Source organism: Halichoeres trimaculatus, unplaced genomic scaffold (assembly GCF_033239565.1).
Source record: "Halichoeres trimaculatus isolate MK-OKI-2021-1 unplaced genomic scaffold, fHalTri1.1 fHalTri1_scaffold_3, whole genome shotgun sequence".
Classification (NCBI taxonomy): domain Eukaryota; kingdom Metazoa; phylum Chordata; class Actinopteri; order Labriformes; family Labridae; genus Halichoeres; species Halichoeres trimaculatus.
Genome location: NW_027437181.1, coordinates 22,527,724 through 22,554,350, shown reverse-complemented (window position 1 = coordinate 22,554,350; position 26,627 = coordinate 22,527,724). Strand labels below are relative to the sequence as shown.

General features: G+C 37.7%; 3 protein-coding genes across 8 annotated transcripts in view; 2 read left to right on the top strand and 1 right to left on the bottom strand.

Moving 5' to 3' along the window:
• The window catches only part of nptnb (neuroplastin b), a 30,129-nt gene extending 24,792 nt beyond the window's left edge, over positions 1-5,337 (top strand). For both annotated transcript variants that reach the window (XM_074666299.1, XM_074666297.1), the window contains 3 exons: positions 3,950-3,971; positions 4,061-4,134; positions 4,227-5,337. In XM_074666299.1, the coding sequence (XP_074522400.1) occupies positions 3,950-3,971; positions 4,061-4,121 (83 nt within the window). In that variant the 3' untranslated portion in view covers positions 4,122-4,134; positions 4,227-5,337. The remainder of the gene's footprint in view (positions 1-3,949; positions 3,972-4,060; positions 4,135-4,226) is intronic.
• A 220-nt stretch (positions 5,338-5,557) lies between these two features.
• rec114 (REC114 meiotic recombination protein) lies at positions 5,558-12,721 on the bottom strand. Of its 3 annotated transcripts, none has more exons than XM_074666300.1 (6): positions 12,592-12,721; positions 9,726-9,815; positions 7,269-7,352; positions 6,719-6,892; positions 5,883-5,957; positions 5,558-5,732 (listed from the first exon to the last, which is right to left on the bottom strand). In XM_074666300.1, the coding sequence occupies exons 1-6, from the start codon at positions 12,679-12,681 to the stop codon at positions 5,568-5,570; spliced, it is 678 nt and encodes a 225-aa protein (XP_074522401.1). In that variant the 5' UTR covers positions 12,682-12,721; the 3' UTR covers positions 5,558-5,567. The 3 variants fall into 3 exon arrangements, with proteins under 3 accessions (XP_074522401.1, XP_074522402.1, XP_074522403.1); XM_074666301.1 differs by lacking the exon at positions 12,592-12,721 and adding an exon at positions 12,078-12,156; XM_074666302.1 differs by lacking the exon at positions 6,719-6,892.
• hcn4 (hyperpolarization activated cyclic nucleotide-gated potassium channel 4) overlaps positions 12,172-26,627 on the top strand; it is a 79,047-nt gene continuing 64,591 nt past the window's right edge. The window contains exons 1-2 of one of the 3 annotated variants that reach the window (XM_074666295.1): positions 12,172-12,350; positions 13,132-13,186. Coding sequence is in view for 1 of the 3 variants with exons in the window: in XM_074666294.1 (XP_074522395.1) it covers positions 18,762-19,465 (704 nt within the window). In the remaining 2 variants the exon portion in view is untranslated. Of the gene's footprint in view, positions 12,351-12,758; positions 12,820-13,131; positions 13,187-18,321; positions 19,466-26,627 lie in introns of those variants that run through there. The other 2 variants (XM_074666296.1, XM_074666294.1) reach the window with 2 other exon arrangements.

Genomic DNA, 26,627 nt, shown 5'->3' with positions numbered 1-26,627 from the left:
GCAGGCTGCAGCCGACTATATAACTTGATTAGTTATTATTCTTTTCCCTCCTCCCTTCTTTCCAAATGGCAACATAATCTTAACGGGTGGTAAGTGAGAGATCCTGCATGATTCTGGAGATTGTTTTTTTTTCGTCAGTTTGTATGTTTCCACAAGCCATTCAGAAACATTATGATCTTTACCAAATTATTAATACTGTGACATACTTTTATCTGGTCCGAGAAAAAACTTGTTTTGAAGTCTCTTTTTCTATTTACTTGACCCTCAAAATTTAATATCTCACAGGTGATATGTTTTGATTTGAGTTCATGCGTTTTCAACAAATCCGAAAAACAAAACAAAAACAAAACAAAGAAAACCCCTGCTTTTTTCCAAAAAGATGTCCTTTGAACTGAAAGTGAAATTGGCAGAAAAGTAAGCAACAGACAACTGATGAAAATGCATTTACAGTTACTTTTACTTCTTTGTATTTTATTTCAAACTACCAGCATGCCTTCATTCAGTTTTACTCCAATTTGGTAGATGAGGTCCTTGCTTGCAAAATACACCTGGTTTAACTTTTCTTCAATGGATGGCAAATAGGTTACTATGTAGCTTCAGTGGGACAGGGCAGAAATACAAAAAAAAAATAAAAATAAATACTTAGTTGTGCTTATTTTGAAGTCTCTACCTGCATATCAAAATAGCACATTGAAGACATAGATTATTTGCATATTACTGCATTGAAAATAGTGCCCCCACTGTTTGCCTTTTAGATCCAGTTATCTGATCAGACGAACCCTATGTATGGGAATCCAAACCCATCCAGTAGAGCTACAATAAGGCTGCACAACAATGTTGTTAGATTAAATTAATTCATCAATACATTAATCAATCGGACTGAAAACCTGGAGAAATGCTATCAACCATTAGTTTGTGAGGATGAGGAAATAGTGGAGGTAAGGTTAAAAGTTTTAACTCAAGATAACAAAAATAAGGAAAACTAAGGATAAAATACAAAAGAAAAAAGTATTAAAACAATAAAAAACTGAGATGTAAACAGTTAAAATAAACCAGGAAATGTAATAAAACAGCAAACGATAATTTAGAATTAATAGGTAAAATAATATCATTATTTCAATACGCAACAATTTAGGATCCCTTCATGGGATCAGCCTTTCCATTTCACAAAATAAATGGCCCATGCATCGCTTGGTGGTCAAAATCTCAAGATAAGAATGTGACAAGATCAAAATGTCTCGAAAGCCCAAAGGCATTTCCAGCAACGGTGAAAAGGTTTCATCTGACCTCTACTCGTGTGGCTATGTCTCCCTTTCTTTTTGGTAGAAAACACGAACACATACAAGCCAAAAAACACAGCAGTCACCCTGCTTACAATGGATGCATCAGCGCTGGTGGGCAACAGCTGTAGGCTGTACTGTCAACGGAGTAAATAAATAGAGCTTCAGGGTACATCCTACACTTCATTTACCTCCAAGAAGAAAACAATAACTTTGTCAAATAAGACCACAAAAAAAAAGAAAAGTAAATAGACCTGTTTTGGGCTTCGGGGGTTCAACTAATGTAAACAGTTTCTGCTCCCTGCTGTCTTGCTCTAAATTCAGCGCATGCACAAATATCTCACTCAGATCCAATGAACTATTAATTAATCAAATGAAAAATGACTTGATAAAAGTGAAATTTCTTACATTTATGTGTCATTACAAAATATCAACCATGTAACGTATTGGGTAATTTGATTTTTATTGCTCCATGAGACTTTTTTGTTGTCGCCAATCAATATTATGCTAATCAACATTAACCAGTATTTAAAAATAAAATGTATCTATGTTTTTCCATTTATAATATTCTTTAAACATAAATAATAATATATCATTTGTTACTCATTTATCAAAACAACATTAGTGCATGGACTAGACTCATGTTTGTGACATGTTTAAATGGTAATAACCTGATTTCTTAAAAAAAAACAAAAAAAAAAACAGAAATAAAATGTAATATTAAAAAATGCTTCTGCACTTACACACAAGCACACACTAAAACACACATGCACACAAATGAATCAACTCGAGTAAGCTCTGTGCATGGATGGCCTCTCGTTTGGTTTCATCTACCGGAAAAATGAAGCGATTAAGTTGGATTATATTTGCCATGTTTATGCCATTCAAATCAGGAATGAGGGCTCCCTGCTCACGATGCACAGCCTCTCTAAAATCTCCTTTTAGCATCCCGTATTCCCAGCGGTCTTTGCCCCTGTCTGCGTGCATTATGAATTTGGTCTCTTGACGGCTTAGCTATTTGAACACTTCTATTCTTCACCGCCGAGGGCTCTGAGACAGGGACTGACATTTCTATCTCATGTTTTAAAAACCAGATGCTAAAATGACAAATTTTTGCTGTGTGATCATCAGCTGAATACAGCTTATTTCATGTAATAGCACACATTGACTGAAACCATGTACTGTATTTTAAGTTACATAAACAGCTTACAAAAGCAAATGACATCAATTGTAAAACAATACTATGATTTACTATCAACTGTCAACCCTCACCTTGTAAAAGTCTGTTATTTGTTATGTGATTTCAAGGCCATCATAGTACAAACGGTTTGTGCTGTTTAGATATAAGGTGTGAAACTCACAGATGTTCCTCCTACAAGCGATCACAGACCCATTTTTTCGTCTAACATTATTATTTATTGCCATAATCTGCTCCATATTAATGCCATGGAATGCTGCTAATGCTGCTAATCTTGGACTTATAACTGCATGGAAAATACCTCACTGTGACCAGTTACTGACTCTTTGACACATTTCATCTTTATGCAAAACACCAACCACCATGTCAACCCTGAGGCTGTTGATTTTTGAACTAACTGTCACTCACTGCAACAACTCTCACAATTATTTACCAGTTTCTCTTTCTGCAGTGTTTATTACTGTAACATTGTAATGTGTGTAAACATTGCATTATTGTATTGTGAGACAAATATGTGTCTACTTTGGTCCATCTAGGAAAGCTATCCTGTCAAGTCACGTCTAATTATTGTTATTATTGTTAACGGTAGATATAATAATCATTTTACAAATGCATATAAACCACTCTAGGAGATAGGAAATTGATATATAATGTCTAGATGCTGAGAGAGAGCATTTGAAGAGATTCATCTTTCTACGCCAAGTCAGTCACAGTATCACACCCAAGTACAAGGCTCATCCGAAACCATTATGAAATTACTGAGTGTAATTAAAAGATGGCTTTAAGTGAGCCATCTGTAACCCTCCTACACATATGCTCAGTCTGAAATGAATAGAAACCCCATGAGAATCAGCTGGCATGGGAGGTTAAGTTTACAATGCAAGGCGTAAAAGATGTGGTTACACTAAGACCATCCCACATACCCAACATTATTATTATTATTATTATTTTTTTTTTTGTAATTAATTAATTTTTTCTACATTTCAGGCCTTTAAATACAAATAAACAGTGTTAACCATTTTAGAAAAATGTAGCTGTTTTATTCCTGAATGGGCTTTAATTATCTTACAGGGAGACTTTAAAATCCAAAAACCCTTTAATTGCACTAAATTCACACAGCTATGTTTGCCTGCTGTGTCCTCTCAGAGTCTGTTTATCAGACACAAAGCCTGTGCATACAAAGCTGCTCAGCAGCTGACTCCCGTGTCTGTGATGTCAGAGCTTCCCACCAGTGCACGACTATGCTGCACTAGTATTCAAGGCAATCTGTGCTTTCAGCTGCATTATCACAAAATATTAATGTTCACTGACAAATTTCTGAACCCACCTCGTGTGGTAAAATAAAGGCAACTTGGGAAAAATCTTTACATTAAAGACACTGTTGGAGTAAATGTACTGAAACATGAAACTTGAGTGTTTATCTAACACCTCTCTATTCTATTTTTGTCCTCTTTTCCTCCTCATGCCAAAGATGATGAACCAGTTGGACCAATGTAAGTACATGCTCACTGGTTTATATTTTTACATTTGAATGATTCTTTCCTTAGGTCACTTAATCCTGACTACAGTACCTCTTTCCTAGGAAAACGAATTCAACAAACAACCACAAGGACAAAAACATTCGCCAGAGGAATACAAAATAAGCAATTTACCCAAGTAAGACGCTGTTGTAGAGCATGGGGGCTAAATATAGAACTCTCTGGGAGGATTATCCATAGTCACGCCTTCTCTTGATTTTCTCTTTACAGACGAGATGGCTAAACTGCGTTTTTTGGACTACAAGAAGGTGTCAGAGGTGGATGGAGCTCCAGGCAGTTTTGAAAAAAGCATATCTTGTCTCATTTTACGAGAAACAATATCAGCATAACACTGGCAACAAAAAGAAGATAATGGCTGTCTTAAGCATGCCTTATTCAGTCTTAACGTGGAGATTTCAGGATGACGAATAATGACTAAAACCACCACAAAGGTGTACACATTTTTAATGTGCTGTTTGTGTCTCCTTTATTGATTTCATCATATCCTCAAATGAGGCGATCCCTTTTGTATTACATATCATGTACAATGCATGCAAGATGATAACGCAATAGGATACTCAGAATAGACATTTTCTGTTGTTATCCCTCGTGTGGCTTTTTTTGCATCTGAAATGACCTATGTTTTTTATGGAGTCATCCCTATTTAAATATATATATGTATATTTATATATACATATATATGTATAGTTAGTTTTATTCTTGAAAATTTGTACAGCATATCATGGTCAGTTAACTACGTTTGATTTTGTGAAGCCCACTTTTAACAGAACTTTTATTGTGAAGCAAGGGCTTCAGTGACTGGCAGTATTTAAATTTAATTGAGAGTGATTACAGAAAATGACTACTGTGTGTTTAACTATCTAAACAAAAATGATATGTGTATTATTTTTCTTTTCTTTCCAGAGTAACTTAGGTGTCTTGTATATGTTTAAGTATGAGTGTTCAAATGATAGGAAATCTGTAAAAAGATATTTTTTTTATATTTCCCTATTTCATTTATTGATTTTTATTTTTATTTTCTTCTCTCTCTAACTGTATAGCATGGCTATAATCCTATGCAATATGTATTCTTAAATAGATATATGGAGGGCAGTTTGTTTTACTCAGTGAAGCTTTAATATTGTGGGAATCACTTGGAGGCGGGCATAGCAAAATTCACTGCTGTAGCTGCATGACTCCTGTTTCAATACAATGTATCCATGTGTGTTGAGGTGGAAATGGACCTGCATCAAGGTTGGAACAGAGGGACCAGAGTATATAGCCACGATCAAACATATGAGTGAGACCAATATTTTTTTTCTGAATAAAAAGTTTGAAATTCTTTTATGTTTGAGATTGTTTTTATTTTTACTGGCTAATTTTAAATCATTTTAAAGCTTACTTTCATGCTTTATAACTGCAAACGTATAACACCATTTCAGGAAAAAAAAAAAAACACCAGCAACAGAGTGATAAACACTCCAACACCAACAGGCACTGCCTACACACACTGTATAAGAAAGAACATATTCACTGACTTGACCTTTCGCCTTCAGCTGTGGTTGAGATTCTTCACTCTTCAAGCATTTTCCTCAGCTCCCCCTCCACCTTCTCCACAAAGGCAGGAAAGCTGGGATCAAGAAGGCACATACGCAGGATGGGCTCCAGGTCAACTTGGGCCAAAGAACTGTGCTGATACACTTGAGGCAGTGTCACAGGGGTCCCTCCCATGAAGTGCTGTAAAGGGTGTATGAGCAAATATGTAGAAGAAACAGCTGATGTCAAGAAGACGTAGCCAATGTTATGACACAATTGATGGGGGCATTGAAATGACTTAATTGCAGCATGGATGTGATATGTTATATTTCTCAATTTAAACAGTGATACCTGGGTGAGACGTTTGATGGACAACGATCCGTCGACAACCCCAGGCTCAGCTCCAGCAACCTTCCCATCTGAAGTCTGCAGACATGCAGTTACATGGAAAGGAAGAAAAAAGATGTGATGAACATGATAGCATAAGGCTAAGAAGCCAATCTATGGCTTCATTACTAATTGACAGATATCCTGCCCTCAAAGCCCTTTCATCTTCACTGTGAACTCCTTCAGTGTGTCTGTTCGCCTAAAGGTCAGAGTCAGACCAGCGGCAGGGTCCGTTCCTTTCACAGTCCTTCCATGTTGAATGCCGTAAGCTGTGTTCTCCTTTGTAGTACAAATACTTTCCTCTGAGTCTCAATGTAACATACATAAAAGTCGAAATAAATCAGTATCATTCAACACCGTGCAAATAATTTCTTAACTGGGACAACTTTTTCCTTGTTTCACTCTGATGGTTGTTTTTTTTTAAATCAGTTTATGATTGTATGACATTCCTGTGTGTTAGTGTGTTTACGAGGAGAAACACTATTTGATGTATTTGGATTGATAATGGATTCATGTACAGCACAAATTGTATCTCAGTCCACCTGCTGTAGCCTCTGTCACCTCTAATGATACAGTATTGTAAATAGCACCATCTAGTGTGCTGAATATGGACACTGTTCAGAGAGTAGTGTGGCAGTAACTCTTGACTAGTTTTTAATGTCCTTTGCATTAACAAATACATCTGGGAAAAGTTTTTTTTTTTTTTTTAATTAAAAAATACTCTGCAAAAGTTCAGATTTGAGCTGGACAATAGTGCTGGATAGGAATTAAGTTTTTATTTCCTCAATTATTAGCCACACCTGTTTGAGGGGTGCAGACTCCCCAGCAGGGGTCTGATTAGAAGGTGGCATGGTGTCTTTCTGCGTAGTGACAGGTATGTACTCCATCAGTTTTTCCACGGCACTTGCACACTCCTTGATAGCCTCTGCCTTGCTACTACCATCAAACTGCATCCTCATCATGCGGCTCTCTCCCTGCAGGGATCCAAAAATACATTCAGTTTGTTTCTGTCACTCTAAACTGTGCCAATGACAACACTCACAGGTTTTCAAGTTAGTTTTGTGAGTCAGCATGACATTAAGAAAAAAAGGACTTTGGGGAAAAGACTGTGAAATTTAATTTTTATGTAACTTATGTTTTAATATTGACTTCAACAGCACATTTTCTGAATAAGTTTGAGACTGCCCTGATTAACATTAGATCTATCACTTCATACAGCACACCTACAGTGTTACATTTTCTCTCTTTTTGTAAAATAATGACTCTCATCTTCCATGGGAATCCATATATAGCCACAAACTTTAAGAAAATACTACTCTTTGTAGGAGTTTGATGCACATCATGACTCACCCTCACAGTAAATCGAAACATGAGGTTATCAGATTTCTGGTGTACTTTGAGAGAGTTGGAGGTGCAGAGCAAAGGCATTGCATCCTGAGGAGAACACAAAAACATGAATTCATCAACAGATGGAGAAAAAAAACACTGTAATCAAAGGCTAAATGAACTCACCAATCACACAGATAAATGAACAAATACATTTCTGTTGAATGAAAAAATTGCACTTATTCTCTCTTGCATCAAGTTCAGTAAAAAGAAGGAAAGTGCTTGACTTATACTCAATCACATGAAAATCACAAATCAAAGATATTGTGGTTTTTATCTAGCTGACAGGGAAAAACAGTTACCTAAAACTGTCTGCAGGGGTCTCTGTTTACCCAGCAACATCAGGGTTGATGTTCTGTATAGGTTGTTAAATATGAACAATCTAAAAGGAAGACAATAGCCTAGCATTGTGAACGACCTATTTGTTGAAAGTGATTTATAAATACACTGGCTCTGCAGTCTCAGGATACAGACACTGTTGCCCTTGACATGACGACACTGTAACAGAGACTTTTGATTGAAGCCACTCTGAAGGGCTATCATAGTTTCATCTGCAGATGTTACCATAATACACCACAGGGTTATAAAATAGACTAATGAGTTAGTAAATGATGAGAATCATATTCTATGGCCCCCAGCTCACAACTTAGTTGAAGACATGTGCGATATTTTTGGCAGGCAACGACACAGCGCTCATCATCGTGTCAGATGTGGGAATAACTTTTCACAGAATGCTTCCTTCCCTTCTGTAGTGTCTCATAAATTCGACATAAATCTTTGCCAAGAACAAGTACAGCTGCTCTGGTGGTTTGTATTGTGCCAATATTTTTCTAAAACACTTTAATGGTTGGTTTCCCTTTAAATGGTCACCATCTGTTGCATGCTCAACATGAATGAATGCCAGATGCATATGCATTTACAGATGACTGGATTCTTTCTGTTGGATGGAGTCTGTTAAATCATAATACCCATATTTTAGTGAGAACACTAAAGCTTTGCAGAACCACTTTGATTCCTCTGACAGGGGAAACTTCTGTTTAGTTTAGTTTTTCAAAAGTTTGCTTCTGACCTTGTGATGTAACCTATGGGCCAAAGTTCTCTGCATTAGAAGCTGAGTATTCACTGCACCAATCTACAATAGACCGGTCCATCATCCTTGGAGAAAGCTCTCTGCAGCCTGACCTGAATATCTATCTGCCTCTGCACCCTGGCACAGCAAGATAGCCGTGTCACCTGCCAGTACTTCATTAATAAAGCACTGAATAGGCCCTCAAATTTCTCTTGTCTGCAGCTCAGGTATTCACTTCTTGTCTTAAGGCCACAATAACGTTTAAAACCCTTGAGTTAGTACTTTTTTGGCAGACTTAAGAGTGTAACACACATACAGGTTAGGTGCAGGAAAATTGGTATAATACAGTAGTTTTCATTATTTGTGTCCTGGAGTGTATTCCTATCTAGCCCTGCTTTTACTTTAATAGTTTGTACCAACTTTTAAATGAGCATTTTTGTTTGATTTATATCTATGCATGAAAACAAAAACAAATAGTGAGTCCATGATATTTAAGGCACATAGAGATAATCTAATTAAGTCTCAACTTGTAAACAAGCTAAATAAACAAACAAATCATTTGAAACTTGAAGAAGTTGAGAGTGAATTACTTCATGTCTTCAATTTTCCCAAAATAATATTTCGGGAAAAATGTTTTGCAGGAGATACTTCACTCAAAAAACAAAACCATCCAGGGACATCCCTTTAGATTTGAGCTGAAAATGTCAAGTAGTATTTTATATGGATTCCCTCAAGCCCTTTATTTAGAGAGCAAATTTCTTTTTATAAATTCAAAAATATCCTCAGCTCATCCTTGGTATATGTCATCATATTGTTATTACTGTAAGAGTGTACATACATTTGAATTCTTGTACACTGTACCCTTCAATTTCAAACATTTAAAAAATATTATTATTATTATTATTATTATTATTATTGTTGTTATTATTATTATTATTACTACAGAGCTTGAAGCCAGGGCCCGTACCACAATGTTAGGAGGAATGACACTTACACAAGTGCCTATGATAAAATTTGACTGATGTATTCTGTGTTGCAACTATTGGCAGTTTATTTAAATATTGATGTTTAGGAGGATACTATGTTTGTTTCTGTGGGGAAAAATAATCTTGTAAACTGGTATTGGTGAGGAAGTGAAGCAAATGTTTGGTATCAAATCACACATAGAGAAACATGTTAGGTTAAAAAAAAAAGAAGAAAAAAAAAGAAAGCGACCTTGAAGCCAAGTATAAATACACAGACAATGTGCCCATATCCAAGGAACAGGTTTCAGTCTTATGTAGTGTCATCATGGTCTGTGGCAACACCTAAAACCAAATGCAACAAAGAACATGGCCACAAAGTCAACTTACCAAGCTTTCGTCACCTTGCATCACAAGCAAGAGTCCAGAGTCCAGTATTTGGAGGGAAATTCCTGGTTCTTTCCCATTAGCCTCATACACCTGGTGAAAAAAACACAAACCAGTGCAAAGTTAGTTAACAATCAAATTGTTTTGAACAGGCCACCTTGCCATATTCAAGTAAGAACAAGCAATCTATGAGCACAAAGTACCACACTAATATTTTTGTCCTCAGACAATTGGGTGAATGTGTTCTTTTGTTTACGGTCAACCCTAATCTTTACACACACAAATTGTTTTCCTAGTAGAAGAGTCGTACGTATGGTGTGCAATAACACCTCATTTCAGTTTAAGCAAACACGACTAACAACCATTAGTGAATCTCTCTGTTCTTCAATGATCCATGCCTGTCGTCTTAGTTAAGACACAGCTCAGGCATGCCACCTAGAGTCGATGCAGTAAAGGACAAAACAGAGCCCTGTTATCTACACTTCTATTATGTTTTAAGTCGGAACATATCAAATATACAGATGCCTGTGTTTCAAGATCTCTGGATCTTTTTAAACCAAACACAGACTAAACTATAGAAAAAAGGAAAATAATACAAAACTTTAAATGATGATATTTGACTAGAGTCAACATAAAAGTGCCAGCTGGGAAATAAAGCCTTTTGTGTTTAATATTGCAAAGAGTCTGAATCCAAAATCCCATCAATATAGTTCATTTTTGACTCAACAGAAGATAAAAGTGCTTCCCTAAGCTCCTGCTGTTTGCACAAACACACATTTCTGTGATTAAAAGTCATACAAAATTCTCTTCAGTCACATAAATAAAACACAAGTGTACTCATTAACGCTGTGAAAAAGAAAGACTTATCACTCAGGCAAAGGTGTACATAGCAAAGTTATGGATCACCAAATCCATTAAGTTGTTAGTTGCAGAATCCTGATTTGTCCATGTCTACGTTCCAACCCAATCTTTATTTACGGCCCCCAAATATGTAAATTTTACCAAATCATCACAGGGCTGTTCAACTTTAGAGTAAATAAAAAATTAAACATTTATTTAATCAACCTCAAAATTGCACAAGAGAGCTGAAAACACACATTTTTACTTGGATATAGTTGTCTCTTTTTATCTTGTGGTTTCTGGAAGTTTTAAGAGAAAAAGAAAATATATTTCCCTGTTGTCTTTACACTTTTAAAAACTATTTTCTAACTTGATCACCAATTATTCAAAAGAGACAGATTATCCACTACTTAAAATATCAACCTACTCACACAGTAATAAATATATATAAATAGTTCCTTGGGCTTATTTAGACAAAAATCAAAACCTCCTTAGAGTAGGCAACAGAAACCTTGCAGGTCAATCAAACATTAAAAAAGGCATATTATCAACAGTATTTATCTCCCTTTTTGCATTGGAAGGTGGCCTGAGAGGGTATTTTACAAGAATTTCTTGACTACAAAGGAATCCCAAAGGGCCCTTCTGCTTCACATTTTCAATCATGAGTCCACTGCAGTTTTATTTTGGAAGACCTGATGAAAACATGTAGTATACTGTGCTAACCATGGTCCAAGCAGGCGGGCCAGGTAACTCTTGAGCAAGCCCCCATTAATCTTTGGCCCTTGCGTTGTACCAATCTCTTCCCTGCACCCCTAAAAAGTCGTAATAAAAATCATAACCAGCCTTTTTAATCCAGCAGGTAGTGTTAGTTAAAGTTCAGTAGGTCAATAATAGTTTAATCGAAAACGTGTTTCTCTACTTTACCCATAGAGGAAAAAGCGATCTCAAAGGTAGTGGAAAGCTAAACAATAAATTCTGAATGACATGTCATAATGTAGGGGAAAAAAGGACGGGTTTAAAACTGCAAATGGTAGATTATTTTTGGTTTAAAAATAGATAACAGATTTGTTTTTAAGAGTTGAGAAAAGGGTTCAGATAGTTTCCATATAAAAAGCAGTACTTAAAATAAGCAGCAAGCTCTCAATTATCCGGTAGAGTTGATTACCATTTTACTATAATTGGTACACCGTTTTAATACAGAGGGGATTCTCCATAACCTCCTCATGGGTGGAAAAAAAAAGACAAAATACTCATGATGTTTTAAGTACCTGTGTGAATTACCTGAAGAGCAGCTTATTCTTTGTTTATTTTTCATAATTATTATGTGGTGCAAGACATATTATTTGGTGATTTTTGTAAATAGAAATCTGATATGTTGTAAAAAATATACTGATTGTTGTAGGTTCAAACATTTTGAACCGTCCATATCTCATTCTCTCTGTGGGACAAGCACCCCTAGTAGTCAGTCTACGTAAAACCGCACCTCTTATAAACCCAATTTTGCCACTGACATACCTTGTGCGGATGAAGCCTCGCCATAGCTGAGGCGTACGCAGCGCTGCTTTACTGGTTACTTCAGTGGCTAGCTTACTAGCAAGGTACAGAGAGGTAACGTGACTGTTCGTCACAAACAATTAATGCCCAACAGGTGCTGCGAACACAGTAACCACGGTCCCAAGAAATAAACCCCTTTCTCTTTTCATTTGGCTGTTAACTGAAATGAACTCTGGTGTAAGTTATTTTAACAACCTGGACATGGAGAACCTGGAGACTGTCACAGACTGAAAGGTACGCTGCTCCAGTGACACACTTGCTAAAGTATAAACTCAGTTTAACACTTAATGACGGTAAAATGACTTAATGAACGTACAATAACTGCACCGTGTACTTCCAAAATACGACTTTTCTGAAGATAAAAACCTTTAATTTAGTCTGAAGCTAGCTTATTATATAAACATTCCTCTTCTGGCTAGCAAACAAACCGTGAACCAGATTGTTCATGCAGACACATTTCATTGATGTCAGTCACCTTCCATGGTTTTCCTCCTGCTTCTCCTGAGCCAGGAATGAAACGACCGTAGCGTTTCAGTTTCCACTCTGCAGCAGCACAAGTTGCCATTTCCAGAAGACAAGTTCTGATTATGTTGATGTGGTCAGAGTAGTAGGCGCCCTGTGTGTGAGTCACTGCTGACTTAGTGAAAATGTTCGTGGACAGGAAGAAAGATAGACCTACCTGATAATTGCCAAGAGAACTAAGGTAAGCTAAACGGGACATTTTGAACAGATAGCCACTAGCCTATGGCAAGTTGTGATCCTTCTTTAAACGTGGTTAGCCAGCTTTCTGATGAACATCTTCACTCCAAAGGCTTCTGAAAAGATATCCAAATTCCCAGCTAACAAATGAAAACCGTTGTGCAGTTTTAGTTTTATGATTTCTTGTCAGATGGCCTGTCAGGATCTCGAATGAAAACAGGCTATCTTGTTCATTCCTTAATCATTTCTGCAATGTCATAAAGCACTTCCCCAAATAACACATTTTCTGATCTCTCACTTTGCTCTGCCTCCCCAGGTCCAGCCACCATATTTGTCCAACTTTGCTTTCAAAAACATGCAGCACAAAACAGGTAGGATGTATGAGAACACAAAATAAATGTTTAATTTGTTTTCACTCACACTACCCAAAACAACATCTTTGATAGAAGGAGACTATGTTCTGAAAATCCAAAAAGAGAACACCCTACCTGGTCCCTTGGAGATACTGCAAAAAATACCTAAAGATACTCAAAGTCAACAGTATTATCTTTATTAACCATACATTTACTGAAAACATATTTGCGACGGACACAATGGTGCCAGCTTTACAGACAGTACACACTGCTCCCCACTTGTCGCAACTACAACAAAAAGATGCATACTTCTTCTGTAAAAGTGCATATGCTTTGGCATTTTCATTCTGAAAGCTCAGTGCAGGCAATCAGAAAAGGAGTGCCCTGGGTCTTTCACGCCATGACGCATACAGCGTGCATGCTCAACATCTAGACAGATAGGTACATCGAAATGATGCCAGTGGCTCAGTTCAGCCTTTCATTATAATATTAATGGTCTGTAGAGCTAGCTGGGGCAAAGACTGGACATTTTAGAGAATTTTAATAAATCCCCCTGGACATAATTTTACAACCAAAAAGAAAGACATGTCTTGGCCAAACATGATGTGTGGTCATCCTATTTGATACAAACTGCTTTTAGTTTAGTTGTTGTACAAGATAATGCTATGGTGGCCGAAAAGGGAAAATGGTCTGCGTTGGCCTGAACAATTTTCCGTATGCTAAACATGATGGAAACAAGAAACAAGAAGAATTTGCTGCAAACAGCTGGGACAGCTGTACTAATAGCAGACACAGTGCAAGCACATTAACGATGCAAAGCTTTGAACGCATGCAACTCTCAATTGCAAAAGATAAACTTTGTTTATGTCCATGTCCAAATATCTACTGCGCCAAGACACAACTGCATAAACATGTAAATAAATCCAGCACAACTTGAATTAAGAAGTAGTTTCTGATCGGTGGAAAGCTTTGCTAAGTTAACAACTGTTAAATGTAACTTTTATCAGTTATAGATCTCATTTGTGGCAAGTGTTGCTAATAGTTACTTGGTGTTTCTGGCTCAAGGTGGGAGGATTTGTTCTTGTTTACTTTAACAATCACGCTGAGCTTTAGACCCCTGTAAAACAAAGCTATCTGGTCCTGGACATGAGGCATTGGAAAGTGGTATAATTTTACCATTTGTAGTAATGTTAAAGAACTACAGAATCTTTAGGGTAATTAAAACAACTTTGGAGAAAAAATAAAATCGATTGAGTTAGCAAACAACACCATTTACAGATTTACTGGTAGCATCCTGGGATGTCTGGAGCCAAACCCAGCAAGGATCCAGCGGCATGACAGAGAGACGCTACCCCCCAGCTATAACTAGCTAAAAGTACACTGTGTCAGACTTGGAGAACATGGGCATGTTAGCACGCAGTTTGTGCTTACCAGCATCGTGGAATAGTCTCACAGAAACATCACTCAGATTTCGTTAGTTGAACAATTATAATGCTGTCTCATCTCTAGCATGTTTTTTGCCACCACTGGTGTCACTGTCCAGACCAGACTCTCCTGTCTGGAGTATTTTTAATGTCACTCCCTGAACTTTGCTGCTTATCCAATTAAAAAGCAAGCACAGTGTCTGGACCTCTTCTCTGTCCTGACAATAATGAAACCGTTTCAGTTAGCCCAGAGTGCTTCTCTAAAAAGTCTTGATTTGCAGAGTTTATTACTGCAGCTGTTTCCACACTCCTGCATGTGTTTTTGACTTTGTGTCTTTTGTGTATTTGCAGCATGCTTTGTGTTAAAGCATTTTTCTTGATCCTATTGCAGCATTTTTTTTTATTTGCTGGCTTTCTTTTGTTCCATACTTATGCATGTGTTGATGAATCTGCAGTAATTGAGAAGAACATTTTGGCCATCAGAGATTAACTGCTCTCATTGGCCACCAGATGTGAGGCCTTTTTAAGCAGCTGCATGAATGGGACATAGTGTGTGGATGACATTACTTTTTAGATATCATATTAAAAGAAACTTAAAAGGTTTAAAAAGTCTTTGCATAACAACCACCAACTCAAGAATACTGCAATCAATCAAAGCTTTACTGTTGAAAGAAAAACAAAAGGATTTAGTTTCGATATTGAGTAACCTGGCTGGTATTGGTGTGGTGTCTCAAGAATTAGAACGGCAGTCAGAAGTATGAAGCTTTGAGTACTTTTTTATGTATTTAAAAAGCAATTTGTGTTATTATGCTAATAAGGGTGTGTCCAAGATGTGCAGTCAGGAAAACATTCAACTGTAATAAAAATAAAAAAAAGACAGCTGTTAGGCTCTTTGATGAAAAAACAAAACTGCAATGTCTCTTAGGTATTCAAGCACTAACAGTTCCTTGAACGCTACAGTGAATTGTCATCTGTTTGAGTCTTAGTTACCAAGGAAATTGAAGTAAGAAAGGGACCTGGCAGACTTTATTGTTTAAAAAGTACAGCACTTTTTTGTTGTTAATAAACTTCTTAACATATAATCATATAGTTTTACAGCTCAAAATCAAATTTGCTTTGTTGTGATGCGTTTCAGCTCACTTTCAGTTTCTTGTTGGAAGAATAACAACATTTAATCATGATGTTTGCTTTAAAGAGCATTTCCAGAATGAGCCATGACTAAAGTATGACTCAAATATCAGACATACTAAAAATGTAGTCAGTGCTAAGGGGCACATTTTTTGTCTGCTGAAATTTAAAGGATCTGTTAACAGTGAAATATTGTGTCCCTCACTTTGTGCCCTTGTGACTGGGCAACAACATGATCCTATCTGTTCCAATAGGGGCTGTTTGTTTTCACATGCATGCAGTTGCTTGATTGGCTAAATAATGGCAGATTTGTTGTATTTATTAATCATGTGACAGAATATAGCCTACTAATTTAAGTCATGTACACACCAAATTCAGGGGAGTTAAATTTCGGGTGTTGGTAAACTTTCATCAAGTGAAGAGGTTATTCAAGTCTTGTTGGTGCAAACCCTTGTGAATATACTCTCAGTTAAAAAAAGAGTTAGAGTCAAAAACGAGCAAAAATACAGTGTCAGTCAAACAAATCTGTAAATGTCTCTTCAGCATCTTTAAACCTGAAATTTTCCCTCTTAACTCTGATCCTGGATGGGACGTTGAAAGTGTTTAACTGGCTAAGTTCAACTTCAGGCTACCTGAATCAGTGTTTCTTTGTTAACTGTTTGAATTCATGAGCATTAAGTTCGCGTTAACCCCCGGCCTGAAATTATCAGAAACAACAAAAATAATAGGGTCTGTTAATACAAGTTTGTTGATTGGCCCTATTTTTTGTTAAACCACAGAAGTTTGTGCTGCCTTGCAGTGGAAGCATGTACATGTTTTCTTCAGAATGTTTGTTGCTTTCCTATGTGAATCACATGCATCTCTTTAGTCATGTGTCTTTTAGTGTGCTATTCGACATAAAAATAACTTTTGTTTCTGAGGTTCTGAGGCTCTTTGGAAACAGGATAGATGATGCTCCTAAAATTTTTAATAACCTGCAACTGGACATTTTGTCTGTTTTGAAAGCTTGACCAGGACTTTTCTGTGATGTTTGAAGACAACTTTTGTGGAAGGTTCCTTGCAAAGGGGCCATCAAATTTCAAAGCACAAAGTCATCACAAAAAGCCAGTCTTCCTTCAAGTCCATATGGAGAGGAGCTTAAGTCAGCTTTTTACCCTACAACAGAGAATGACTTTGGTAAATGTGTTTTACTGTATGTAAAATAAAGTCACTTGCCAATTTTAATTCAATAAGTCCAACAGGCAACAGTGGAATTAAACTAAATGAGCCATCAATATTAACATTTTCGAAAACTTTTCCGTCTTTTCTCCTCTCCTCTGTACTCTTAATTGTCTCCAAGGCTGGGATAGTGATGTCTGCATTGGTGAGCAAAAGAAGAAAATCCAGAGGTTCTTCATTGTTGTGGACAAAAAGCAACACGGTGTGATGCTCAGACATAATTTGCTGCAAAAGTCAAGGAAGTGAGAGTTAGAAAGCCTCCAGATTGCAACTGGTCAAACAAAAATTTAAAGAAACCCTCCACAGATGTTAATAGTTTTTTTGAAAGCTCAATTTAAATATTTGTTACAGTTGACACACTTTGCTTTGCTATATGGATTGACAGGCTTTCTTATTTTAGACCCTTTGACAAACAGTACTCTCATAAAAATGAAAGTATATATTGTTATCTACTGTTACACAATAATGCGTTAAATTACATTGTGGTGCATATGTTTGAAAATAATGTGTAGCAACCAAACATGTTATCTTTATTTAGATCATTTTTTAAACCTTTTTGGTAATTCATTACCCCAGTTAACACCTTACAGTCTCAATGGAGATTTAACAATTTTAATAGTTGAAAAACATACTCTGAAAAAAAAAAATTCTCACTAACAATGCAGTGTTGAGGAAAAAGTGACACTGGTTAGTGTTAAATTGTATCTCTTAAAGGAGTCAGTAATAACACTGAAACAGTGTTAAGGTACAGACTCTCCAAAAAGAGTTAAATTTACACTTAGTGGTGTGGACCCATATAGAAACTTTAGAAGTTTTAATATTGACTCCTACAGAGTAAATCTCAGTATCATAACTTTGCTGTGTAATAGCTGGGAAGATGATGCTTCCATTGGCCTAGATTGTGTTTGAATGTGGATTAAATACTCCTCTAATGTGAAAAAAGATCTTTGATTTCTCACTGGTAGAGCAGTTCTATGCCAACAGTTCTTTAGGAAAACTTGTTTATAAAACACCTTTTAAGGGCACCTGTTCCACCTGTCCTTGTGGGCGTATATTACAAGATCATAGGAGAAATCGCGAGCAGGATACTTGGTTCCTCTACGTAAAGCCCAGTGCTGGGCTGAACAATGGACCAACATTGCCTACCTGTAGCCTAAGCCTGTGAGAACAGGGGAGCGTTTTAAGAATGGAAAGAGCATTCCCCTTTAAACAAGGTGGGCTGAGCTTATTTGCAGTTCTCGCTCCTATGGCAACCCAATAGATCAGCATCATGAATATTCACTATTCGCCAAAACGCACCATGACTATGGATCAGTGATGTCAGCACTCCCTGGAATGCTCTACTGTATTTTGCTTGATTGTGTCGCGTTTTTTGATGGCAGCTGGAAAGACATCTGGTGAATAGAGCATCCTTCGACGTGCATGACCTTTACCTCGTCTCCCTATCACGGTCCGACGGCACGTCCCTCACATGTCACGCTAAGGTGACTTTCAAGCAGTTTTTTCCACTTTTGCGCACAATGTCGGAGCGGCACAAAGATGCTCATCGGGGACGCAGTGACCAAGCGGACCGCCCAGGCTGCGCGTGAGGACATATGCAAACTGCCAGGTAGTCTAATTATGAAAAAGAGTGTATCCTGTGTGATTCAGTTGAACGGCGGTCCATGTCATGTGTAGCAGGATTTCAGGGATTCAGATTAGCTCCAGACTGATCGCTCTCACAAACAGATAGGGGAGCGCGGGGCTGCTGGCAAACACCGTTACAATTCAGCCAAACAAACTGGATTTATTTAATTTCCCCCACTGTGTGTCTCAATGTCATAATGGACAGGTTGCACTCCTCCATGCGTAAAAGGCTCTACAGTTTGCCACAGCACATTGGGCAGAAAGCATCTATAATGGGCGAAGGAGAAGACGCAGACAAGGACACCCGGAGGAAGAGTATCAGGATGAAGCCTCTCCCGTCACCGTCGCCGACCTCTGGAGGAAGCTGCAAAGGCATCGGAGAGACCAAAAGTGGAGAGTCTGGAATCATGGAGACGGACATAGGAAGACCGATGAAAACCAGCTCAAATGGAGACTGCCGGAGGTTTCGAGGCAGCCTTTCGTCTATAACAAGTCGGCATGTGCACGACTCTGACTCGGCGGAGGAGAGGCGCCTCATCACCGAGGGGGATGTCACCCCGAGCGAGGAGAGCCCCCCCGGAGCCATCGGTGATGGGCCGCCGGATCAAGACGCGCAAGGGGCCAGCGGTGGTGGAGGAGGAGGCGGCGGCGGTGATACTCAAAAAGATTCCCCAGACCAGCAGCCAGGGTTCATAAAGTTGGACGGCATTGATCAAATTCTGCCGGACGATGAGAGATTATATCAGGCGGGGTTCATACACAGACAGTTTGGAGCGATGCTTCAACCAGGGGTCAACAAGTTCTCCCTGAGGATGTTTGGGAGTGAGAAGGCAGTGGAAAGGGAACAAGAGCGGGTTAAATCCGCCGGATTTTGGATAATTCACCCATACAGTGATTTCAGGTAAATTTAGACACTTTCTACACATGCTGTCAAAACAACAAAAGGCTCAGACCAAGCCGTCACGTTTACGTAGATGTCTCGCGCAGGCCCAGATGTTTTTCTCTGTTTTATCATTTTTTAGCGCATTAATCAGCACAGGAGCAACACAGTCACTCTTCTACTCAGCTTTATAGCACATTCATTACTTACACTACCCCTTTCCTGTGAGAAATGACATTTTACAAGTGCTACAATTTTAGTAAATTGGCTTTATTGCTTTATAAATACCCAGATTAATTAACGAGTTCATATAATTGGAATACATCTTTCAATGCCATAACACACATGATAATTTATATTTATTCATCATTTTTTGAGTATGCACATTTCATTTAAAAGGCCTGTAGAAACAGGGTGCTTTTTGAAGAAATAGCCCATGGATAACATGAGCTCTGCTAATTATGCTGTCCAAGCGGATATAAAATGAAGGTCTTTTAGTGGTTTCTACCCCTTTGTTTGAATAGAAAAACGTGCTCAGGGGACGTCATTTCTTATCAAGTAGAGTAAGTGAGGAAGCCTCCACCACACATTGCCCTCAAAGGCTTATTTATTGATTTCGTTTCTTTTCTTTAATGCATATTTCAGCAGGAGAGTTACAGCTTTGAGTCATCTTTTTTGAACTCATTTTAATGTCCTGTGAAAGTTCCTGAGCAATTGTTAAATCATCAACACATTTTGTGTCTTCATGTAATAGTGTTGTCTCCTCCAGTGACGAACTGCAGCTGCCAAACTGAATAGAGAAGGTCTATGAGCAATCTTTGGCTGCCTTAAGATTTCTCTCTCTGTTGTTAGTGCCCTTGAGTTTGTTATTGGCCGAATGCATGTGATTCATGGACACATGGCGGCTTGTAACAGCAAAGCAGGAGCAGATGTAAATTTCTACATCTTGTCTTTTTTGTATTTTTTTGAATAATTTTTCCATATTTATTTAAACAACTATATTGTTTTGCATTTATATGACTGTTTTAGGAACACAATCAAAACATTGATAAGCCAGAATATTCTTAGTATGTACTTGATTTAGTTGCCAAAACATAATGACTGAGTCTATGGGAAATGCACTAAACACTCTGATAGATACAGTATATAATCTTTATTATTATGATTATTATGATTATTACGAATATGATTATTATTATTATTATTATTATCATTATTATTATTACCTGGTACTCATAACATTGGTGATGCTTCCTTTAAAAGGACTTGCTCTCTTTAATATTAAATCATAAATAAAACAGGAAAATTATATATATATATATATATATATATATATATATATATATATATATATATATATATATATATATATATATATATATATATATATATATATAATTTCTAAGGCTGATACTCAGAGGCTAATGCACTTTTGCATTGTATATATATATATATATATATATATATATATATATATATATATATATATATATATATATATATATTATAGTTATATAATTCAGGCAAATTAACCTCATTTTGGCAGTGTCGGCCTTAGCTTTTTGTTCTTGTCTAATACTAATGACAGTACCTACAATTAAAATCATATGGGGACAGCTATAATTGGTCCACTCATATCATGACCAGATCATCATTGCAACTGCATTTCTCCTGTCAATGACATTGAATGTTGTCCTGCCTGCCCGCTGTTTGATTGCCTGTCATGGTGGAATGACATGTGATACAGAAAGTCACTTACTTCAGAAGTGTGTTTTTCTATCTCAGGAACAAGATGTCTGACTTTGAGAGACGCGCGAGTTGTAGTGCGAGTTGCTCACAGGCCTGGGGTGTCAGTTTAAAAAGCAAAATACAACTCTTCCAAGAACAGAAAACAGGCATATTTATCTGCCTGTTTATATCTGGGTTGAAGAAACAGATTCACTATGCTGGCTAGCATCACAGGAAGTTTTCTATTTTATTTGTTTTTAGCACATTTGATTTGTATGTCAGCTGCTTCAACCCTTTACTAACAATATTCTTTTACTGAACTGTTTGTGATGGGGAGTTAGGGGTAGAGAAAAAGTGATCCCTGCAGAAATTGGGCTCCAGGTGCAATAATGGTTGTTACGTTAGGGTACCATCTGACTATGTTACTAAACCTATGATGAATCTGTATGCCTCCTTATAATGTTTTGAAGCTTCTGTACAGATAAACACACACAGTTCCAAGCATGGTCTGGGCCTTTCAAAAATGTTTTCACTACACTACACCGATTGGTGTTTCTTATGTCCAAAGCTACACAGACTTTTAAGATGGGTCAACATCAGAGTGAGAAAGTGAAACATGTCATAGACAGTTTGCCATTTTTGTGATGCTCCTCTCAGCTGGTTGTGTTTCCTCTGACCCTCTCTGCTCTCTTACTCACTGTGTTGAATGTCAGGGAGGGTGATTTGGGGCTTGGGGAGACTGTCCCGATACTGAAAGGTCAGAATCCTGGCATCAGCTATCAGTTTTGAAGCGTCTTTGAGCAATTAGCGCCACACTGCACTCAGAGAAGAAGATGCATGTAACTCACTTTGTGTGACAAAATGAGATAAATGTAAACAAAGTGATTTTGAAAAAGCTGTAAAAAAATAGATTATCCATCCACTGGGGTTGGTATGTTGGGAGGGGATACTTTATATTACCATAATTAAACATTTCAGCGATCTGATAGCAGTTTGCCTGTGGTTCAACCACTCGACACTATGATTATGTAATCACTCAACTCTACAATTACAACCACAGATGTGGTTCTCAGTCAAGGGGAGCAAACCGTATGACAGTGGTTTTGCTAACTCTGTTTGGGTAAAGATTTTAAAACATCTTTCAGTGACAAACATAAAAAAGACAAAGCATACATTAACTCCTTGATTTATAGGTAGACTACTGGATAATGTCAGGGACTGAAGGGAGTCACAGATACCTTTTCAGCAATGTTACAAAACAAGAATTTGAACCCAATCACCATGTAAGAATTTAAAAGTGCACATCATGTCAGTGAGTTAAAGTAGCATGTTGAGACAAGTTACAGCCAGTATTTTGTTTTTAATGAACTGAAGGAGGAACATGATCCTTAGACGCCTACTTCCTCCAAAATCAGGATCAGAGACAGGACAAGATGACTGTAATTAAAGTACACAAGGAGATGAGCAGGACCTTTTAATGGGCCCGGAGAAGAGACGGGTCTCTGTGACTAAAAAGTTTTATTCCCATGTCTGCATCAAAGCTTTGCCACTATAAGCTCAAATTAGAGTGTCACAGGAAATCACATAGTCATCACTGCGCTGGAATTCAGCAAAATCTTCTCTTGTCAAGTATTGTATAATGCTAAGAAGCAAGGGAGGAGCAATATCTTGCAAGGGAAAAAGACGGATTAAAAATGGCAACATAATCCAATCTACAGCCTCATTTCCAGATCCAAAGCTGTGAACGGCCTCCTTCAATACTGAACGAACATCTCCCAGTGAGAAAGTTTAGCAGAGATGGACATGTATATGAACTCAAAAAGAAGATGAGTGTTCCCCCCAATGTGACTGATTGGTTTGGAGCATTTTTGAATGAGGAAGATTATTACAGTAGTTGACCAAAAAGTATCTGAGGGGGTCTGATAGCACTGTTGAACAAAGCATATGACTGGTGCTGGATTACTTCCCCGCTGCCCTGCTAACTGGATGCTTCTGTTGGCTCACTTGTCTCTGTCCAGAAAAATTTAACTTTATGTTAGCTCCTTAAAAACTACTTTGTGATAAAAACTGTGCAGTGAATAGAGATGTTAATAATTCCCATAGGGAAGATTGCAACATTTGATTGAAAAAATGATGGCTCTCACACAGAATGGTGCGACTTTCTTGTCTTGATGAAAACCATACGATCAGTTTTTTCTTAGCCCTTTATTCAGAGCCTTTTGAGTGTATTCTATCAATGCTACAGCATTGTGTGGAGTTCTAAACAAATGACACGGTGCAATATTACAACTCAGCCTTCTGATAGCCCTCTGATAGTGCCGTTTAATTATCCTGCAATTCAGAAGCGAGAGGACACATCTGCTGGAAAGTCTTCTACATTTCCCTGGAGAGATAGAAAAGAAGATGTCACACATTAGATCTATTTTTTCCTTTTGATATGAAGGCTCTATTAATCCTCCTTTTTTCCTTTTTAGAACCATGTTGCCAACACCATTGGATAGGGGGGTCGGCCATCCTGCAGTTTCTGTCAATCAGTTAAATCCCTTTGCAACAGTCAGGCGAATCCTTCCAGCCCCTCTGCAAAGTCCACTTTTTTTAGCAGCCTTTTATTCCTCCTGCACATCCAGTTATGCTTCCCAGAAGACACTTACCTAGACAGTGGCATAAATAAATCCTGTGAAAAGACATATTACAATTTTGCTTCTGTTGTTTTTTGGCAGAGAATACATTAAAGGAAAGTAGAACAGATGTAGTCACAAAAGTGCACATAGACTGTGTTTTATTATAGTTGAAGGGGAGTTACTTTTTGGCAGAGTGTTGACTAAATACAAATGTAGGCTGACTTTGGATACATATAAAGTTAACCATATTCTGTGATTCTTTTGATAACAGAGTCAGGCTATATTCTATGTTCTCCTTGAGCCTTAATAGCAAACTGTTTCTCAGAGGCTTTCATAATATTTGCATAGCTGTGTTGACTTTTGCAGATTTGCATATCTCAATCTTCAAAAGGCTAAAATGTTACAGTCAGGCTCAGCGTAATTGATAAAAGTAAAGAGAAAATGGTAGCTGTGCTACCTGCACTTAGACTACTCTTGTATTTGTTGGAGACCTGGGGGAAGTAAATTTTATGGTTATTACTCCTCTGATGAGTGTTGAGATATTTTAAATGCTGCACAAATGGTGCACCTCAGCTCTACAGTCCTTATCAAATACAAGCAGCCCCTAACAGCTACAGGCTGTTTGTTGCAGATACATTACTCCTCCTGTTCCACAGTGGTACATGTATATCTGTCTGTATTATGTTTGTGAGCGTATAGGATCAGATTAGAGAAACAGCATTCTCTATTTCAGTCATGTTGATTATGGTTGATTTGAGAGTAGGTTTTGCTATTGATTTGTTTGGGTCTTATGAGGCTGGAAGCTTGCCGTTCGTGATCTATTGAAAAATGAGATGAGGGAGCAGACAGTGCGGCAGCATGAGTGATTCCTCTGCTGGTGGTGGCAAGAGTGACAGTCTAGGTGAGAGTTACACAAAGGTCAAGGTGAGGTGTTGGACATGTAGTCAAGGATTGTGAAGACAAGATGTGACAGCTTCTTCTTCAACAGTTTTGACAGCGTTTCTTTGCAGAAAATCTTAATGATTACAAGAATCACATGGGAATCAAATGTCTGATAAATGATGCATGAATTGAGTTCAGCCTGTGTGTGTAGCAACCTCCTCATGAGTATCTGTGTGATAGCACTAATCTGTAGAGAAGGCTGAGAAAAAGGTGTTTTGACACCATATAGGATAAATGACACTCTATTCCTTTTGGTCTCCATTAAATAATTCCTCCTTTAATTTAGTGAGGGTAAAACATGGGGATTACAGACAGTTCTGGCTGGGACTGAAAGTGGGGTAATCAAAATAGGCTGCTGTGCTCATCCACCAATATTAGGAGCCAAGAGATTACTACAGCACAATTTATTTAATGGAGGGAGCCCAGGGAGGATGTGCGTGGCTGGTGGGTGGAAGGTTGCCTGTCATAGTGGCAGAATGATTGAACGCTCCTGTGTGACCTCAACAGGCACACTTGTGTGGGAGTGTGAAATCAGGACATGTGATCACAACTGTACAAGAATGGCTTTTTTGTATTATTTATTTTTGCATCTCAGTGTTTTTACCCCTCTCATAATATGACATTTAATTCAGTTTTATGTACCAGACAGAGGGCTGAGTTTAACCTTGGCGAAGTGATGGTAATCTCGAGGTGAGATTATATTGATTGATTGGACATCATATACATTTTGAAAATGGAAAAGCCTGCTGGAAGCATTTTCTGTTAAGTGCCACATGTCAGCCAGCCAGTGTACTTGATGTGTTTTGGTCACCTGACAAATGTGATGTTGTGTGTCCTTCCCGCTTCAGCATTCTCTGCACTGCCACATCAATTTATAATCTCTCCAGGTGGATACACAACACGAGTCACTGGGGTTTCTATACTCTTAAGATGCATTTCATCGTCAGATGTATTTGTTTTGTCACCAAAAAAAAGTTGTAGCATTGTTGCCATTATCAAAAGTTAATGTCAGATTTACTCATCACTAAATGCTGATGTGTTTATTTTTTCCCAAAGAGCTGTGTCCTCATGCTGCCAGGTCATGTGACCAAGACCACTGGTTATGACATTATTTTATTACCACTTCCTGTTTGGATGAGTGCAAAAAATCATACCAAGACTGACTGCTCCATCTAAACAATAGACTGACACTCATTCCTTTTAACCTCCGATGGTTACTTGATTCATGGAGAGAAAACAGAATAAAGGGTGATAGTTGTAATGTTGCTGGAGTTTTTTGTTTGTTTTTCTTCTTGTTTTTTTTTGTTTTGTTTTTTTTTAAGTATTCGTCCCCATTTGTCTTGCTTACTAGCAACATGAATCAATTTGGTTTTAACAGAAGTCAGATATTTGACCCGAATGCTGACATGCCAGAGAAAAACTTGCAGAACAAGCACACAGATTATTTAGGTGTAATCTTCCAGTGATACCCAAGAGGGCATTCTTCAATCTGATTACTAGGGCTGCAGTGATTCAGTCTCCTGCATCATCGCCTAATTCATAAAGAATATTCTCTTTGGTTTCCTTGCTTTTGCCTGCCCATGTGTTGTGATGGGTAGAAGAATTTATTGCCCTTGAAAGATAACTTAAAGTGACTGGGTTGCCAGTAATCCAGCAAGCACAGCGGGGTGTGTTGTATGTGAATTATCCACATGGTTGGAATGAATAATTGTCCAATTTTTTTTATTTATTTTTTATTTTTAAAAAAAGCAGATTGATGCTGTTGATTCTCTCTGATTTCTTCCATTCAGCGTCCAGGCATGCTTTTCACACACAGACCTTGGTGAGATAGTGTTTGCAAATGCTATTCTTGGGTTTGTTCTTGCATAGTTAAAAGCCAGATGGCGGGATTT

Coding starts and splice junctions, on each gene's coding strand:
- rec114 (XM_074666300.1), bottom strand. CDS start 12,681: ATGGCAACTTGTGCTGCTGCAGAGTGGAAACTGAAACGCTACGGTCGT. Junction 9,816..12,591: donor CAGGAGGAAAACCATGGAAG/GTGACTGACATC, acceptor TTTTTTCACCAG/GTGTATGAGGCTAATGGGAA. Junction 7,353..9,725: donor TGCAAGGTGACGAAAGCTTG/GTAAGTTGACTT, acceptor TGTTCTCCTCAG/GATGCAATGCCTTTGCTCTG.